The 19,584-nt window shown below is 44.3% G+C and overlaps 1 protein-coding gene across 4 annotated transcripts in view; it reads right to left on the bottom strand.

Moving 5' to 3' along the window:
* Nucleotides 1-13,248: 13,248 nt before the first annotated feature.
* Nucleotides 13,249-19,584, bottom strand: part of Tulp4 (TUB like protein 4) — a 223,062-nt gene continuing 216,726 nt past the window's right edge. For all 4 annotated transcript variants that reach the window (XM_008839527.3, XM_029566811.1, XM_017799761.2 and 1 more), the window contains one exon: nt 13,249-17,477. In XM_008839527.3, the coding sequence (XP_008837749.1) occupies nt 17,361-17,477 (117 nt within the window). In that variant the 3' untranslated portion in view covers nt 13,249-17,360. The remainder of the gene's footprint in view (nt 17,478-19,584) is intronic.

Genomic DNA, 19,584 nt, shown 5'->3' with positions numbered 1-19,584 from the left:
TATTGGATGTAGATCTTTAAATGTCTGATAGAATTCTGCTGTAAATCCATTGGGTCCTGGGCGTTTTTTAGTCGGGAATTTTTGTATTACTATTTGAATTTCTTTTTGTGTTATGGGTCTGTTTAAGCTGTTAATCTCTTCTTGGTTTAGTTTTGGTGGTTCTCATACCTTTAGATATCCGTCCATTTCTTATAGGTTTTCAATTGAATATGTTAAAGCTATAATGAAATGCTTCTTCTAATCATGTGGTTATTTAAAAAAAAAAAAGATAGACATTACGGTAAATATCTGTGGGCCTGGCACTTTCTAACTGCTGGAAATGGTTCTGGGAGTTCGTATTTGGGCTTTTGAAGTACTACTGCCCTTTCAGCTTAATGAAGAGGCATCTGGCTTTGGGTGAGCTAGGACCCTTCTAGCCTCTCCTCCTGAAGACCACATACATTCCCAAGTCCTAGGCAAGACTGGAGAATGTTAGGTGACAACCAAGACCTCCCACTTCATTCAATGGCTAAAGAAACTTTTGTTCCCCTTTGCTTAAAAATACTGTGAGGACCCCAAAAGAAGACGCAGCCTCCTGTGACCTGGGGAATGATTAAGAACCTGATGAATGACGCCCAAGAGTTGGGAAGGCGCCAAGGCCAAGATATCTCTAAGCCTGAAGTTCTTGTTTGTGTTCTAACTATACTGCCTGTGACTAGCGTAAAAGCTGAAACGTGTCATCAGTACTAATGCTAATGGTGCACCTATTATAGAATCAGGACTAGTACTCGAGTGTATTACACAAAACTGTGCATGGCCACTTGGACCCACCATATGGGAAAAGGATGGACAGAGGACACACAGCCAAGTGGATGGAGGATTTTTAGGTTTGAAAGTACAAAGCCTAAAAACCCAGCATAATTTCAGGTTTTTTTTGTTTTTTTTTTTTTTTTGGTCTTTTTGAGACAGGGTCTCCCTGTAGCCCCAGCTGTCCTGGAACTCACTATGTAGACCAGGCTGCCCTTGAACTCACAGAGATCCTCCTGCCTCTGCCTCCCAAGGGCTGGAATTAAAGGCATGCACCACGCCCGGCTAACTTCAGTATTTTTATAGAGGGGCTGACCCTAGAAGATACTGGAGGTTATAAATGTGTAAAAAGGCAAAGGAGACCTTTTAAAGATATTGAAGTGGTTAGATCAACCACATCTTTGCAATGAACCAGCCTGTCCATGTCTAATGATTTGGATGGGAATTTATGGGTTCGTCTTGCACAAAAGGGTTATAATAAACAGAGTTTCTGTATATGAGGAGACCCTTCTATACCAGGATTGTTAAAGAAAAATCTAATAGGAGTGGGCGTACATATGGATCTTTGCAAACAGACAACTAGGGACAATATAGAAAGTCAAACACAATGTGTTAATAAGATAGTCAAAGATTTACCTGTATCTCACCCATTATTGTTAGTCATTGTTTATGTTTTGATTGTAAGTTTTATTCCCTTGCATTGCAATACCACCTCTAATTATACCTTAAAGCAGGGGAAACAATTGCCTGTAGGATGGGACCTTCTTTTGCAGTAATGAAATGTATACAGCGTTGCCTTATGGATATCAAGAATTACGTGCTATAGGATGTATAATGCCTTTGCTAATAACCCCTTCTATAAAAAGAATGCATAGATATTTAAAAAAATACTGTGAGGAAGCTGAACCAAGAACAACACATTTAAGTAGGTGGAACAGAGACTAGGAACAGTCTTAACTATTAGCTTTGCCTAGGTTTCTCAGAGTTAACCCCGCAAAGGAAATGCAGTCATAAATAAGTCTTGATCTTGGCTGATAGGTCTGTCTGCTGCAATACTGGTTTCTTTTGGGAGAATGGGAAACAAGTGTCAAGTGCAAAGGCCTGCTTTTCCTTCCTGATGGGTCCTGTCTGGTAGCAATGCCATTAGCCTTAGACAGGGTCTGGGCACAGGGAGAAGTGTGTCCTAGCTCCCTTTAATTTTCTGCCAAGTATTTGAAGAATGGAGGGTTAAGTTCCTTCAAAGTTGATGTTTTGATGTTACCAATAAAATAATTTATCTTGGAATTTCCTTCATAGGAAGATTCTTGTAATGACTCAATTCCCAAATGTTCAAATCTATGGCATGCAATGGCTCACTGTAGTCTTAATCTTTTTAAAAATCCCTATGTGGGGCTGGAGAGATGGCTCAGTGGTTAAGAACACTGACTGTTCTTGCAGAAGACCTGGGTTCGAATCCTGCCACCCACATGGCAGCTAACAACTGTCCATAACTCCAGTTCCAGGGGATCTGAGAGCCTCTTCTGCCCTCCGTGGGCATTGCATGACACGGGTGCACTTACCTACATGCAGGCAATACATGCATACACATAAAATAAAAATAATAAAATATTAAAGAAAAAAGTCCCTATGTGACGCTGTGCCCCCTTTTCATTCTTAGAATCAACTTTGTACTTTCCCTTTTTATTTATATCAGGCTGGGTATTTGTCTAATTTGCTATTCTTTTTCCCCAAAAATTAACCTTTGGTATCATGAACCATCTTGGACATATTCATTTTTATGTCCATCAGCAATCGTTTTCTCTGTGTTCTCTGTTGTTTTTGAAACAGAGTCTCTTGTAGTCTAGGCAGGCCACAACCTGGTATGGAGCTGAGGATGTCCTTGAACTCCTAATCCTCTTGCCTCTGCCTCTGGAGTGCGGGGATTACAGGTGAGTGCCATCACAAACAGCTTCTCTTTAATTTTTTTTTTTTTTTCTGGAATGGATGAGATGGCTATGTACTTAAGAGCACTTGCTGCTCTTGCAGAGAACCTGGGTTCAGTTCCCAGCACTCACATGGAGACCTGCCACCACCTGTAACTTGGGATCCGGGGGACCTGTCGCTCTCTTCTGGCTTCCGTGGGCACTGCACATTGTGGTGCATATATACATGCAGGCAAACATGAATACACATAAAAATTTTTTTAAAAATGTTTTAAAAAGAGGAATAAAGTCTAGCTCCATGAGCCTCCTACCCCCTCCTCATGCCCTACATGGCACTATTCACCCAGTGTTAGTTGCCCATTTTGACACTCATTTCATCAATCCCTCTAGCATTTCTATGGATTATTTTTAGTAAATTCTAGCTATAGCATTAAATGTTTTGTCTATATTTATGCAATTTTTTGGTATAGGTATCTATAATGGAAGGATAAAATCAGGCTGACTAATATATTTAACACCTTTAAGTGAGGATAGTTACAATTTTAGAAATTAAAAAAATATTTTATTTATTTTTATGTGTATGCATGCATTGCCTACATGTATGGAAGTGCACCCGTGTTATGCAATGCCTGCAGAGGTCAGAAGAGGGCGTCGATCCCCTAGAACTGGAGTTACGGACAGATGTTGGCTGCCATGTGGGTGCTGGGATTTGAACCCGGGTCTTCTGCAAGAACATTCAGTGTTCTTAACTGCTGAGCCATCTCTCCAGCCCCAATTTTAGAATTTTTTTAAAGTACACAGCACAATATTAAGTGTAGTGACTCTGTCTGCTGAACATCAGATTTCTAAAACCATTCCTTCTGTCTGAATGAACTTCGTATGCTTTGGCCAGCACCTCTCCATTTCCCCCTCGTCCCTCTAATATAAGACTTCACTCCAGGACTTTGGAATGTTCCTCTGGTAGATGAGGACTTAAACATAAACGCAGTGAGGCCATGACCCTGCTCCCTGCCAGTGAAGAGATGCTCCACCTGGCAAGCTGAGCCTCCCTGGTCTTCATGTTTCCCCTTAGAAGTTCACCTCTTCCCAGTTAAATTAACCTGACAAAACAGTCAGGGTGGATCTGTCTTCACAGCTGCTGGGATCTCCTGCAGCCAGCAGGTACTGAGACCAGCCACTGGAAGTCGGGCTTGCTCAATGCCTAGCAACCTTTGAGGGGAATGCCTGGGTAGGGACAAAGGTCTTGGTATTATCTTGGTTCTTGGCAGACACTGCAGAGCCCTTGACAGTTTTGAAAAATGGGAACATGAGGTAAAAGAGCAGGTTCCAAACTGCCCGCGATGGCTAATCTGACCGGAAGAAGTACCCAGAGAACTGGTAAGTCATGAGTTCTGCATACGACTGCAAGGGAAGTGAATGGCACGTTGAGTCTGAAGGAGCTGAATGGGGAAGATCCACTTTCAGGGTGTGTGGGCATCTTCTAGTCATCTGGCGGTTCAGACAAAACAGAAACATTGGCTTTTCTCTCCTGGAGCTTCGGCACCCTCTTCTCAGCATCAAATCCCAGGCTCACTGGCTTTGGACACACACTAGGATGTACACTAATTAGTGTGTGTGTGTGTGTGTGTGTGTGTGTGTGTGTATGTGTGTGTAGTCAGAGGACAACTTGCAAGAGTCACTTCTCTCTACCACGAGGGTCTTGGGGCTTGAACTAAGGCTGTCGGCTTAGTTTTACACCTTGCATCATCTCATTGGCCCTAGTTTCATTTGCATAGCGTTAACATTCAGTAAAATTAGGAATTTGCTTAATCTGAGAGACTGAATATACAATGAATAATGGCCAGGCCACATACAAAAATAAAACTTGACTCACAATCTGCAGCCAGCAGCCCAAGAGGCCACCCTGCTGTTTGTCAGACTGGTGGGAAGAAGTCAGGCTGCAGCTTCTAGCAATAATCCAGGATGCCACATAATTAACTCTTCTTGTTATAACTGGCCCCAAGTGATCAGGACTCGACCTAAACACCAACAGCTTTCCCAGTACGTCTGCACTGCCAACTTAGGACCAAGTGGAGTCAACGACACCCCTCCACTGTGCACACAGCCTGCCAGGCTTCCTTCCAGCTCCCTGCTTCCAGCTTCCCCATGCTACAGCCTCCCATCAGGGCACAGCTGGAGTTGCCTCTTTCCTGTTGGGAAGCCTCTTCCTCCTCTGCCTGCCTTAGAGTCTCTGACAGGACATAAATGTTATGGCCAAACCTTTGTAAAATGTTCTCTCCACATCCTTTGCAAACTCTCATTTGGGTGGTTTTATTTCCACAAAAGGAAAACAGGAAAACACCTTCAGATCATCTTAGGGAACCTGACCCTAACTGTCCAATGGGACGTAGCACCTCTCTGGTAGCAACTTTCTGGGGCTTACTGTCTTGGTTCTTTCCCCACAGGCCCTAACCTGGGGGTTGGAAAACCTCTCCGGGTGCCACAGTAATGGGACATTTCCCCTCCCTCAGGCAGGTCAAGGGGTGGACACCGACTATTTCCTATCCCATCTGAATGGGCCTCAGGTGGACAATGCTAGATACTCAAGCTCCCAGGGGCATTATTTGCTCTCTAACTTTAGAACAAATGAATATTCTCAGCCCTGACTCTTTGTCTGGCAACTAAAGTCAGTTCAAAAGAGACATTTACTTTTGAAAATCACCTACTTAGCATGCTGGAGTTCTATTTATGACATTTGTAACATTTCTGGGCATGATTTTCAGCCCTCAGGGAGCAGAGACCTCCTCTTGTTCCCCTATGTAATTCATTGGCTTGAACTCAGATGAACACTTGGCTGACCGCAAGAAGTTCTCCGTACAACTGAGTGAAAGATGATGTTCCTGGCCTCCAGTTAGAGGAGAGGCAGAAATCTGAAATATTAATAAAGAACAGAAAAAACAGGTCAGAAAGTGTCTACCCTCATCTCATGCATTTAAAAAAATACCATATCTGCATCTGGTTAGAATCGTAATTTAAACAAGCATTGTGGTTGCCCTATACACAAGCCAAAGCTTAATTCTGTTACAAGCAGTTCAAGCTTTCTGAAAGCACACCAAAACCAAATGAAACCTTTATCTTTGTAGTGCAACACACACACTCTGGACTTGAGCAAGGGTTTCTTGTCTACTTGGGAAAAACAAATGCTGATTTTGTTTCAGAAGAAAAAAGGAAGGCTTGCCTTCAGTTTTCAGTAAAATCCAGAGAAACAGAAGACTTACGCAGTAGGGAAACTGGAGGGCGCGTAGTCCAGTCTCTCAGAGTCTGTCCTTGGATCAGTGGTCCTACACATGCTCCTTTGTAACAGGATCCTAAGGCCAAGAGTCTGGCAGCACAGCCTGAACGTCTTCAGGTGGTCCACACACTGAAATTTCTAGACAGCTACAGTCAAAGCAGCTTACTCTAGAGGCTGGGGAGATGACTTTGTTAGTAAAGTGCTTGCTGATCACAAGGACCAAAGTTTTGTTTTTGGTTTTGTTTTTGGTTTTTTTTTTTTTGGTCATTTTGAGACAGGGTCTCCCTGTAGCCCCAGCTGACCTGGAACTCACTGGCATTGCACTCAGAGACCTACCTGCCTCTGCCTCCCAGTGCTGGGATTAAAGGTGTGTGTCACCACACCCAGCCCAAAGTTTGAAAAAAGCTGGGCATGACTGTGTGCCTGTTCCCAGAGCTGGGGAGGTGCAGATAGGAACAGTCCCAGGGCTTGCTGGCCAGCCAAGCCCAAACAAACCAGTGAGCTCCAGGCTCAGTGAGAGACCCTGTCTCAAAAATAAGGTGGAGAGAGACAGAAGACATCTAATGTCAACCTCTGGTCTCCACATACGTGTGTACACACATGAACATATACACATGCCCCTCCCCGCCAAAAAACCCTCCTCCAAACCAGCTTGCTCTAATGTGTAGAAAGAATATGCCTTGGGAAATACAATTAATCTGAACTTTCAGTTGAGCAAAACAAAGCCTAGAGAGGTGGGGTGCCTACCTAAGTAACAGTTTTGATGTCAAGTTACCTGCTTCAGGGCTGGACAATCAGGTTGCACAGGCTGCCTTTCCCTTTGCTGCAAAGGGCCTGAGGGCCGAAGGGTGTGGCTTCCAAGGCTAGTTCCAGGATCAGTCAGGGCTGGGCTGCCAAGTGTCATTGTACATTTGCTCTACATACGTTCCTGTATTCTGCCACTTAAATGCAAGGGAAGATCAACTGATGGCATTATTTTTAGCCATCTGCATGGTACACGGAAGACGTGGAAAGGCACCAGGCGCCACACAGTAGTCCCTTGATGCTGTGCACTCCTGTATGGTTGGCTTTAAACTATTGCTCTACATAAATAAATAAATCACTTTATTCAAGTATAATCTCTAGTGACCCACATTGTTGGGGTTTAGGAAGTGATACTCCAAAGACTGGCACTTTGACGTGCTGAGCTAGACACTCAGAACCAGACTCTCTGATCTTCCTCTGCCCTGGTTTCTCATCCTCTTTGATCCTCTTTTCTCTTTACGCAGGGAAGCTTCCTTGGAAGTTCTTTATCCTTCCCAGAAGGAATGCAATCGCTATGAAATCATTAGTCAGGAAGGATTACCTGCCACAACCCGAGAAACCCTGTCCCAGGCCTGTCTGGTTTTGGAGTCCGTTCTTTTTCTTTTTTTGAGACAGGGTTTCTCTGCAGCCCCAGCTGACCTGCAACTTACTATGTGGGCCAGGTTGGACTTAATCTCACAGAGATTTGCCTGCTTCTGCCTCCCAAGTGCTGGGATTAAAGACATCTATCACCATGCTTGGATTTATTTATTTGTTTATTTATTTATTTGGTCTTTTTGAGACAGGGTTTCCCTGTAGCCCCAGCTGGCCTGGATTATGTAGACCAGGCTGGCCTTGAACTCAGAGAGATCCACCTGCCTCTGCCTCCCAAGTGCTGGGATTAAAGGTGTGCGCCACCATGCCCGGCAGCTTTGTTTTTTTTAATTATTTTTATTTTATGTGTATGAGTGTTTTGCCTGCATTTAAGTGCACCACTTATTTGCAATGTCCAGAGAGGCCAGAAGAGGGCACCGGATTCCTGGGTTGTTGTCAGCCACCATGAGGGTGCTGGAAACTGAGCCCAGGTCCTCTGAAAGACCAGCCAGGGCTCTTAACCTCAGAGTCATCTCTCCAGTTCCTAAAGACAGTGTATCACTTTGTGTAACCCTGGCTGGCTTCAACTCCTGGGCTCAAGTGATCTTCCTGCCTCAGCCGCCTAAGAATCTGGGACTACAGATGTAACATTGCTCTCCCTTGGCTTTTGGGTTTTGTATTTTGTATGGCTTTAGTGTAATTAGTAAACTTTAGTGCCTTTTCTCCTGCTTATGTATTGCTAGTGTGTTTCAGCAAACTCCATTTTTAAGCCTTCAGAGAGCAAATTTCCCTACATCACGATAAACGCATTATGAAATAAGGCAGGCTGGGTGGGCAGGGCTGGGCCCAGGCTTCTGGCCTGAAGCATCCCTGTCTAGGTACCCGTGCTGTCAGTCATCTGTGATACACAAAGCTTCTGCAGGAATCCATCCCAGCAACAATAGAGGGGTGGGGCTGTCACTGCTGTGGCCGACACACATGGAACACCTTCCTCACCAAGGAACTGAGAAGGCCTAGGTGGCTTGATTGTCAAGCTCATTGGTTTAGTCTGATCCCTTAGTTCTTCCTGGGAGCTGTATATGGAGAACTGTGACTCAGTTCCCCCAAAGACTGCTGCACTCTCTTGCCAAGCTTCCCTAGTGTTGACTTTTGGGTTTAGCAGCTGCTAGGATGTGTGGGTTCAAAAACAAGTGCCTGTAAGCTCTCCTCATGAGAGGGAGGCTCCGGAGGCACGGGCGAGACCTACCACCTCTGAAGGCAGCATTTGGAAAGTGATGGGCAGGAGGACACCGAGGGGCCCTTGAGAGCCTGAGAATTCAGTAAATTGTATGCCCTGCAAGCTTTTAGAGCATCTTCCCTTCCCAGCCTGCATGGCTGGATCTGGGGTCATCAAAGACGATTTAGGCTTCTTTTCCTATCACTGCTAGAAAGGAGCCACAACCAGGGCTGGTTGTTCTGATTGAAGATTCCATTGGAGGAACAGTTTTGCTCAGGATTTAAAACAATGGAGCTGAACCATCTACCACTGGTATGAAACCATAATCCTAGCACTTAACAGTCATCTACAGTCAGGAGACCCTTGTAGGCTCAAGCACAGAGAAAAATTGATTACTCAATGATGGTCCTTTTCCTATGGGAAGGATGCATGTACTCTGGTGTTTGGACTGCCTGCCTTTTCACTTGGGAGAGAGAAAAACAAAACGAACAAAACCAACCAAAACATTGCTAAACTCTAGGTTTCATTGATCTATGAAAAGAGAAAGAACTGTGTACCTATTACTGGGCCTTGATCTTGATAGGATGTTCATACAATGTTCGAGCCCCTTCCCTCCTCCCTTCCTCCCCTCCCCTCTTCCCACTCTGATTTTTTCAAATGGGATCTCCCTGTAGCCCAGTCTGCCTGGAACTCCATAGGTAGACAAAGCTGGCCTCACTCTCACGGAGATCCACCTGCCTCTGCCTCTAGAGTACTGGGATTAAAGGCGTGCACCACCACACCCAACTATAGACAATTCTTGAGGCCACATCTTCAGAATCTTCATGTCAGAGGAGAAATCAGAAGACTTGATGAGCTGAAGAACTTAAAGGAGCTGTGCTAGCTCCTGGTTCCCTGAACAGAATGGGGGAATGGTGTAAGGTGGGAGACAGGAAGCAATAGGCTCCCTTTACCCTGAGGGCCCCAGAGGGTAGAGATGGTTGGTCCAACCAGGAGACTGCTACATAGCCGGCCCTCACCTATCCAAGTCTCCTCCATTTGGGGAGAGGGGAGGAAGGGAGTCCTGGCTGCGTATGAGACGAAGACACTGCAGAAACACTGGGTATGGGAACTACCTGCAAAGGAGAAGAAGCTAATTAGCCAAGGGGATTCTGGAATTTCCGAAATACTAACCCGGAGAAGGCAGAGCCTGCTCCTTCGCACGACAAAAGAGAAAAAAAATGCCTTGCAGAACGTTTTAACTTGAGAAGTAGCTGGTTTCACAAGTTCTTCAGACTTGGTTCTCACTGACAGAAACTCAGAAATTTCACTTTTATAGTTCTATAATTTCCCAAGTTTCAAAGAAGTCTTGAAACTTCATTGAAGGTCCCTGTCCCCATTCCAGAGAAGCCTAGAGAATCGGCTGTAACATCTTGCATAGTGCAAGAACACAGTTCCCCATCGAGAGAAGAGCGGTGGAAAGCAGGGAACACAGGAGCAGTGGAAGGGAGCAGGTGTGCTTCCACACCTGGCACCCGGGTTCTTCCTGGGCTCTGCTACACACTAGAGCCCCTTCTTCTCTTGAAGCCATCTATCTAGCAGGGATCTTAAATAGAGCCAAGAACTGAGGCTGCTCAGCATGTGAACAGTTTCATATTTTCAGCACAGGACAGTTATTTCTAAGACCTACAGAGAAACAAATTCTGGCTGAACAATATGGTCTGAGAGCCAATCTTTTGACATTTCAAATATGCAAGTATTGACATGAGGCTCAGAGTTCACCTCAGGAGTGGGTTAGTTCATCAGGGAAGGGCAAGGATGGCCCATCTGTAATTCCTTTCTGTGGAAGACGACCAAGTGTAAGGAGCTGATAGTTCACTATAGGTAAATTATTACTAAACATGAGTGAAAAGCTGGGAATAAACTCGGCATACTTACTTGATGCGACTCAGGAATCTTAGATTATATTTCAGGATTGGTTTTTGTCTATGGAATTCAGGAGTGATTTCAACTTCAATGCTCTATTTTTTTTCTTAAAAAAGGGGAGGCAAAAGGCATCTGCTTCACTGTGGATCAGGACGTCTTGCTGTGGTTCTCTCTCCATCCTTAGAAAACTGCCATGCAATCTCCATACGGCAGGTGTTCCTCTTCTACAATGTTTTTGGAGTTGGGAGACTTAAATTTATCCCCTGTTCTCAGGTTGGTGGGAAAAGAAAATGAAAAACAGAGAGAATAGAATGCTTCCTTTCTAAAATAACTATGTGCAGCAGGGCGTGGTGGCACACAGGTGGATCTCTGTGAGATTGAGATCAGCCTGGTCTCTATAGCAAGTCCAGGCCAAGTGGGACTACAGGGAGACCTTGTCTCAAAGACAGAAAAAAAGCCAGGTGTGGTGGCACACGCCTTTAATCCCAGCACTTGGGAGGCAGGCTACATTAGCAAGTCCAATAAACTTGTTAGGATTTTATAGAGAAAAAAGAGTTAATGGGAACCATTATTCCACCAGTGTTGACCCCATGTTGGCAAATCTTTGGTTTTTGATTTCTTATTCCTGTTTCCCCACCCCTTAAACTATTTTTATGTAATCTGCTTCAAGTTATTTCTGGGAAAATGTGTTAAAAATAAGTCATGTTGGACCTGGAGAGATGGCTCAGTGGTTAAGAACACTGGTTGTTCTTGCAGAAGACCCAGGTTCGAATACCAGCACCCACAAGGCAGCTAACAACTGTCTGTACCTCCAGTCCCAGGGGATCTGACAGCCTCTTCTGACCTCCGTGGGCACTACATGACACGGGCCCACTTACCTACATACAGGCAAAACATGCATACACATAAAATAAAAAAATAATAATAGGAGCTGGAGAGATGGCTCAGCAGTTAAGAACACTGACTGCTCTTGCAGAAGACCCAGGTTCGAGCTCCAGCACCCACATGGCAGCTAACAACTGTAACTCCAGTTCCAAGGGATCCGACAGCCTCTTCTGTCCTCCGCGGGCATTGCATGACAAAGGTGCACCTACCTACATGCAGGCAATACATGCATACACATCAAATAAAAATAATAAAGTATTTTTAAAAATAATAAGCAGGGCGTGGTGGCACACACCTTTAATCCCAGCACTCGGGAGGCAGAGGCAGGCGGATCTCTGTGAGTTCAAGGCCAGCCTGGTCTACACAGTGAGTTCCGGGACAGTCGGGGCTACAGGGAGACCCTGTCTCAAAAAGACCAAAAAAATAAGTCATGTTGGGCAACGCTGACTTGTACTCAACTGTCCCCCAAACAATAACTGGCTTGGCATAGGTGGAAAGGGTGGACATGGACCCTTCTAATAGACCCAGACAGGAACTGGCTGTTGGGAGTTGTTGTTGGGTAGGAGGAGCCAGGCCTGCTTTGGACCAACATCTTTACTACTTGGTTTAAGTGAAAATGTCATGAATACTCCTCAATGTTCACACCTTGCAAAATAATAATGAGATAGACTTTGATTCTCTATAAGGCAGTCAGGCATCTATGGCCATATAAAGCATAGATTTATAATTCCATTAATTATTTTTAAACAATTTATAACTAGTATTTATTAGAGTTGGCACATGTTTGAGTTGTTTATAGATTCCTAAACCAGAGTGACCAAAAGGGTAGTTCTGTAAATAGACGCACTTCTAAAGACAGGCTTCATATGTCCCAGTTTCCCACCTCTTATTACCATAAAAAATTTATAGAGGTGGAAAAAGGAGGCTTGAAGACTTGTAAGCACCAGGTCACAGGAGCTGACAGTTACACTGGTATGTTTTAGCTAAACAGTTAAGTTTCCCACAAAGTACCAAAGAAAGTGTTAGCATACGTAGTACTTTTAATGTTCTAGGAGCTCCAAAGGTGCATTCTTAATTGGGTTATGTTTCACAAAGAAGACATGACAACCCCCCAAACAATTCACAAAGTAGATAGCATAGTATGTGAGCTCTCCAAACGGGCAGCACCATCTCAGGGCACCTTGGTGCCCCAGGCATGATGGCCTTCCAGGGGACCCTTGAAGCAACTGGAGGGTCAGTAGGACAGGCTGCTGCAGAGGTGACTTGTTCTCAAAGGACCCAAGACCCATAATCCAAATTCGGCACACAAGCAATTGATTTTTTTCTTTTTTCTTTGGATCTGCAAAATTTTATTAAGCAATAGCTGGACAAATCTTACAATTTCAATTCATCAAGAAAAAAAAATGAGATTAACCCATCTCAATAATAAAGACAGAAAGTAACTTAACAAATCACATTACTTTGAATGCAAATGATTAACGCCTTCTAGAATACCTCCTGCACAATCTAATACAGAAATACATACAAGACAGGTAAATAAGCGAGAGCTCATTGAAATGCAATGGTAACTCTCAACAGATCTTGTCTGGAAAGTAAAACAAAGTAAGATGCTGAATTTAAAAAGGAGAACAGCACTGGAGTGGCTGAAGGGCGCACATCAGTGCACGCCATTCCTGAAGTGTGGACAAGAACATGCTGGTGGTCTTGTTTGGTCTCGGGGAACCTGTGTACCCACACTGCACATTCATGGGAATAAAAAGAAGAGATGCCAGGAGCAGTAAACTCAGAAATTATGTCCAAATGTACAGTACTAAAATAATGCATTTATACACAAATGGGGAACAATACCCTTTGGTAAACAACACAGTGCCTTTTTCACTCAAATGCATAACCCATGCTTTTCTACAATACGAAAAAAACTTTACTACAATAAACAAGATCTTAAAATCCTACACTTCCCTTTAAAAATAACTTGTAAACAGAAAATAGATACAAGCACAAGAAAACCGCACAAGGCCAAAGAAAAACGCAAACAAGCCACAGCCCTTGTTATCAGCCAGAGAGGAGACACAGGACCAGTGCGGAAGGCTGAGCTGCACGCTGGTGCGGACTCCAGGGACCTCAAACGACACTTCTGACCCAGCTAACTTTGTCTACAACCCATGACTTGGCCATGAAATCTACAGTCCACATAGGGATAAGCATGGGTTCCTTTTCTACAAGTCCCTTTCTAAGACACCTCTTGAATTTGAAAATAGTGTTAACACCCCTGCACGGGAGCATGCTAAATGCGGCAAGCCTAGATTAGCACTCCTCAATTCTTTCCGAATTCACCCTCAGTTTTAGCACACGCCTATTAAGGGTGACCCACTAAGTAGGGCACACTCCCAGGGCATTCTTCCAAAGTGCCTGGAACTGGTAGTTCTGTAATTTTATTAGAACAAACATGATTCCAAATGCATTTAGAGGTAAACTTTGTGAACACATGGTAAGTGGTTCAGGAAACAGTAAGTAGACAGCTGTACACTCAGGAAACATTTTCTCTACAAAAAAATGTTTTGAAACATGCTTTCACCTTTGTAAAGTGGGAAGATGAGCTGTTCAGTGCTGCACTCAGACTGCTAGCACCAGCATGAAGTTTGCAAGGGTGTCCAGGGATTCCCAGGGACTTGCCCAGGGTTACTCCCATCTTTGTGACAGAGCAAGTTCCATCTCCAGCTTCCTGACCTTCTGTGACTACGGCATGGGCACTGCATCACAAGGGAGCACTGGCAAAGGATGAAATATCAACCTGCACGAGCCTTTGCTTTGTGTGGCTATCAGTGCTTTGAGTATTTCCTGCTTCTTTGGTCCCAACTTTTCTCAGGCTGTACATTCAATGGATACTGTCCATACATCCATGGCATTTGGCTTGAAGTTAGAGCCAAACAAATTGAAATCTGTCTTTTATCTTTGTTAATTATACTGTTTTCTTCCCACAAGTCTTTATGTAGTTTACCTTTTGCTGGACTTTTTTTCTTTTTTTTTTTGGTCTTTTTGAAGCAGGGTCTCCCTGTAAGCTCCCAGCTGTCCTGGAACTCACTATGTAGACCAGGCTGGCCTAGAACTCACAGAGATTCGCCTGCCTCTGCCTCCCAAGTGCTGGGACTACAGGCGTGCGCCACACACCCAGCTGGACTAATGTTTTTGAATTTGAGGAGCAAATGAGACCTCTGGACATCTCTAAGTGCCATCAACAACCATCAAGTACGTAGAACTCTGTTGCTTAAAGTCCTAACTTGAGAAGTATTGTGTGAGACTGACTGAATGAAGCAGATTTTAAAAGAACTCGCCAGCATGACCTTAGAAGACACTGTCACGAGGGCTGCCGTCAGCTGCCTACTGCCCATGTGGCACCTGAGGCCCAGTCCTCCTGCCTGCCCAAATGGGTGGGGCAGCTGCTCCTGGCCCGCTCTCCCAGGGCACACATCATGTGCCAAGATAGGAAGCCTGCATGTCTTTGGGGGGATTTCTTCTATGTTTGTTCTTAATAAAAGTTTTAAAGTACATTCTTCTGTAGTTTTTTCAAAAAGCCAATTTGAAGTAAAAATCCTGAAGCTTATTCCTTAAGAGGCCATTACCTCGATGCTCTTATCTAAGGCATCTCACTTGCCCTTTTTCCCATCTTTTATTTTTAACTAAATATGTCAAAAATAAGGGGAAATACTTTAAGGTATGCAATCATAAAGAAATACCATCCTTTGCATATAAATCAATACCATGAGATAAAGAGTGAACTTTTTTTTTTTTTGGTCTTTTTGAGACAGGGTCTCTCTTGTAGCCTCAGCTGGCCTGGAACTCATTATGTAGACCAGGCTGGGCTTGAACTCACAGAGATCCGCCTGCCTCTGCTTCCCGAGTGCTGGGATTAAAGGCGTGCACCACCACGCCTGGCTATTTTTAAGGGATTAATCGGACTTTCTCCCAATTCTAGGGAAAGTTACAAATTATCCAGCAAACACATCTTCTGTCACATTCTCTTTATTTCTTGCAGCAAAATATACTGCTACCAAATAAGTCAATACAAAGGGTCTGCTTTTCTAAATAAATAAAATGGGCATAAATCACCAATACATAGTAACAAAATTTCTAAGACTACTATGAAAAGCAAGACAAATAACTATTTCTTGGACAACAAAACAAAGAAAATTGCATTTAAATCATTTCATAAACAGGTTACAACCATTATTGCACAGCTACTAATAATAAGCACTAAAACACCTTATCAAGCTATGGAAACTTAGGCAAAACAACTCAGTAACTCTGAATATATCATTCAGCTCTTTCTAGAAGAATTTGCCCACCAAAGAATCAGGTGTCATATTTTGAACTATAAAACAGACACCTCCAGAGTCAGCTGGAAGATGTCCTTTGCCATCATTAAAAACCTTGTCAGCATTTCTTTGGAATTTGGAAAGAGTGAGGAGAGGTTTCATCTTGCTGTGGTAAAGGAACTGGGCAGTTTGCTTCCTAATTCTTAAACGCAGGAAATCAAAACAAAAACAAAAAAAACAATGTTTAATCTGAAAATAATTTTCTGTATCATCTTCCACTAGTTAGCTTTCAAATAAGGTCCAAGTTTAGGAGTCAAAGCCAGCTGACAGCTCTTGTGTTCTGGTAATAAACACTGTGACAGGTAGGACTAACAATAACAACATCGACTGAGTCTTACTATCAGGTTTGAATATTTGCCCAAGGTGTGTTCCCATGAGAGGGGGAGTGGGCAAAGATACTGTAGGCAGACTTGACTACTTTGAATTTAACCATGTTTCCCGTGGTTTATCTTCTGGTACTGTCTCTACACTGAATAAACAGCTTTTCTCCCTTAGAGAATATTGTGACGCTTTTGTCAAGGATTTGACTATACCCTGTCTTTTAGTATCCTGGCAAATGCTTAAACATTTGATTACACTTCTAACTGAGGTAAAGTATTTCTTGTCAACTGATTTGTAATGTGGACAAAGGGTGGAAAGGGGCAGCTTCAAATCAAGTCTCATCCATACTTCAGCAAAGATATAGCAATGTTATCTAAGAGAAGGGTTTTACAGTAATATGCTCCAGATTAAAACGAACAAAGGCATAAGGAAGATAAAGACGGTTTCTCAACAAACTAGGGGGTCTGGTCAACTGACTATGGGATAGGATCCCAGCTCTGCCCTAGCTGGGATCTGCCTACTCATATCTGTTACCTTCTTCCAAAGTCAGATGGGATCATTTCATTGATCCCATGCACAGCACAGGAAACTAGTGGAGTCTCTCACCTATCATCCTTACAAAAGAAGAGCCCTTGCACAAAGCACATCAAGTCAACCAGGTGTCTGCAGAGTGCTGCGAGCCTGTCTCCAAGGGCAGTCTCTTCCTTCCCTAACACACTGCCTACCAAATCAGCTTACTTTCATTAGTGGAACATGGACATTTTGCATACATGTCCTTCATTCATCCAGGCATCCTGGGAGCAGCATCATATGTGTGAATTAAATGCCGCCCTTCTCCTTTAGAGAGCTGAATCTTCAAGATTTTTGGTTGCGTTTTCAAAAATATTTTTTGTTTTGTACTAGTGGTAATGCTAGAAAGGTAACGAAGGCCAGATGTCAGGGAGAATGAGCACTTCCTCCCTCCCTGTGTCTAATAACAGCAGGTTAGAAGCAGTCCATCTTCTCTCCAAAGGCCCTTGTCCCAGTCACTGGGAAGTAAAGTCAGCAAAACTATTCTCTAGGCAAGCTGCACTGACTTACAGAACACAGGTACCTCGCACTCCTGGTTTCCAAATACCACTCTACCAAAAGGGGAAAAGAAAGACAGTAAAGGAGGACTGGACAAATGGCCACGCCTAAGACCTGTGCTCTCCTAGCCCGATGGGCTCTTCCACCTCTGCCGCTGTCTCTGGTCCTCCTGGGTGTTGGCAGCATGAGCTCTGCCTCCAAAGGCTCCTGGCATGACTCCTCCTGCATCCGTCTCTTCATTTGAGGCGCTGAGTCACATTGGCCAGGGCCACAGCGAAAGCCTGCACAGCTGAGAAGGGGTACTGAAAGTCGAGGATGTACGCGTTACCATCGATCCGTCCGAACTGCATCACCTGGGGAAGGGCGCAGAAAGCAAATACATGAAGGAAAAAAGGTGGGAACGCAGCAGCCGTATCTGCCAGCTCCAGAAGGAAGCACACAGCACAGTCCTTGAGAGTTTCCCAGCTCAAGTGCCTGAATGTGACGGTGCTTCTAGAGCTAACTACAGGTCTACAGAACACAGGACAGAGGAGCACGCGTGAATGACGGAAAGGGGAGACAGACAATGAGCTCACATGGAACACCAAAGGTAAAGCCCATTCTTCACCAAGACGGAAAAAAGAGAGAGAACGAAGAAAGAAGAGTGTACAGGCTGCAAGAGATTTTGGAGGTACGCCAGCTTGACTCATTATCTCTGCCTCAGAGTGGGCTTTTTTGATCACCATTCTAGAACATCACAGCCTCCTCTCCATCATGCTCTGCCTCCTTACCCTGCTGTACTGGTGACTACTACTTCCTGTGGTCTCAGAACACTACCTATCATGGATACATACTGATTTCTTTGTGGTCCTTCTCCGTTCTTTGAAAGCTGCAGGACGACAGTGATTTCTACTTTTATCAATGCGCTCACATCCTAAGCAGGGCTGATAAGCACTTTAGGCTTTGTAGGGCATCTACTCTTCAGAAATCACTCAACTTGGGTTGTGTCAGATGAAAGTAGTTGTAGACTTGAGTACACAGGACTGTGTTTCAATAAAACTTTATTTACAAACAGGTAAGGAGTCAGATGGACCCATGGGGCAGCCTGCCAATTCCTGCTTAGAGATTGCCAGGCACACACAGATACCAAAAAATATTTGATGAGTGAATTAATGAAAATGAAAATTTAAAACCAGAAGAAGCATGAACTCCCCAGGATGGTGAAGAGACTTGAGGTGGCAGGACAGAGAGGCCACCCGTGAGACAGCAAGAAACACTGGACTGGTCACCTATGGTTTGATCCATTAGAGAACTGAGGACGACTTAGCAGGAAAAACACAATAAGCAAAGACTAGGCAATTAAAATGCTCAGGGAAAACATACAAGGCACAGCTGTAATCAACATTAACAGTCACCAATGGCTGCTTAAACTGGGAGGTGGGGGCTCGTGTGCACGTGAGGTGGAGGAGGTGGGGTGAAGCAAGCATCTTCCAGAGCGGAGCACTTCACGTACTGCAGTCAATCTATTAAAATTGTATCATCTTGGGGGTAAAGGTGTCAGAGGAGTAAAGTCATGAAAAGAAACAGTGGGAAAGAGGTCAGCAGATCTGCCAGCGCCTGAGGGAAGTAGACAGCAGTCTGCAGGCGAGTTCTACGGGAGGCAGGCAATACAGGACATCCAAAATGGAAGCATCGACCAACAAAAATGTATGTTCTTTGCAAATACAATGGAAGAAAATTCTAAACTTAGGGGAGCACCTGCAAGTAGAAGAGCTGGGATGGTAAGGGGTGCAGGGGGGTAAGGGGTGCAGGGAGGGTAAGGGGTGCAGGGTGCTTAGAGATTGCCAGGCACACACAGATACCAAAAAATATTTGATGAGTGAATTAATGAAAATGAAAATTTAAAACCAGAAGAAGCATGAACTCCCCAGGATGGTGAAGAGACTTGAGGTGGCAGGACAGAGAGGCCACCCGTGAGACAGCAAGAAACACTGGACTGGTCACCTATGGTTTGATCCATTAGAGAACTGAGGACGACTTAGCAGGAAAAACACAATAAGCAAAGACTAGGCAATTAAAATGCTCAGGGAAAACATACAAGGCACAGCTGTAATCAACATTAACAGTCACCAATGGCTGCTTAAACTGGGAGGTGGGGGCTCGTGTGCACGTGAGGTGGAGGAGGTGGGGTGAAGCAAGCATCTTCCAGAGCGGAGCACTTCACGTACTGCAGTCAATCTATTAAAATTGTATCATCTTGGGGGTAAAGGTGTCAGAGGAGTAAAGTCATGAAAAGAAACAGTGGGAAAGAGGTCAGCAGATCTGCCAGCGCCTGAGGGAAGTAGACAGCAGTCTGCAGGCGAGTTCTACGGGAGGCAGGCAATACAGGACATCCAAAATGGAAGCATCGACCAACAAAAATGTATGTTCTTTGCAAATACAATGGAAGAAAATTCTAAACTTAGGGGAGCACCTGCAAGT

The sequence above is a fragment of the Nannospalax galili genome, unplaced genomic scaffold, assembly GCF_000622305.1.
Source record: "Nannospalax galili isolate Female #2095 unplaced genomic scaffold, S.galili_v1.0 scaffold211, whole genome shotgun sequence".
Taxonomy (NCBI): Eukaryota; Metazoa; Chordata; class Mammalia; order Rodentia; family Spalacidae; genus Nannospalax; species Nannospalax galili.
Note: the sequence above shows the minus strand (reverse complement) of the source record. Positions and strands in the feature narration are given on the sequence as shown.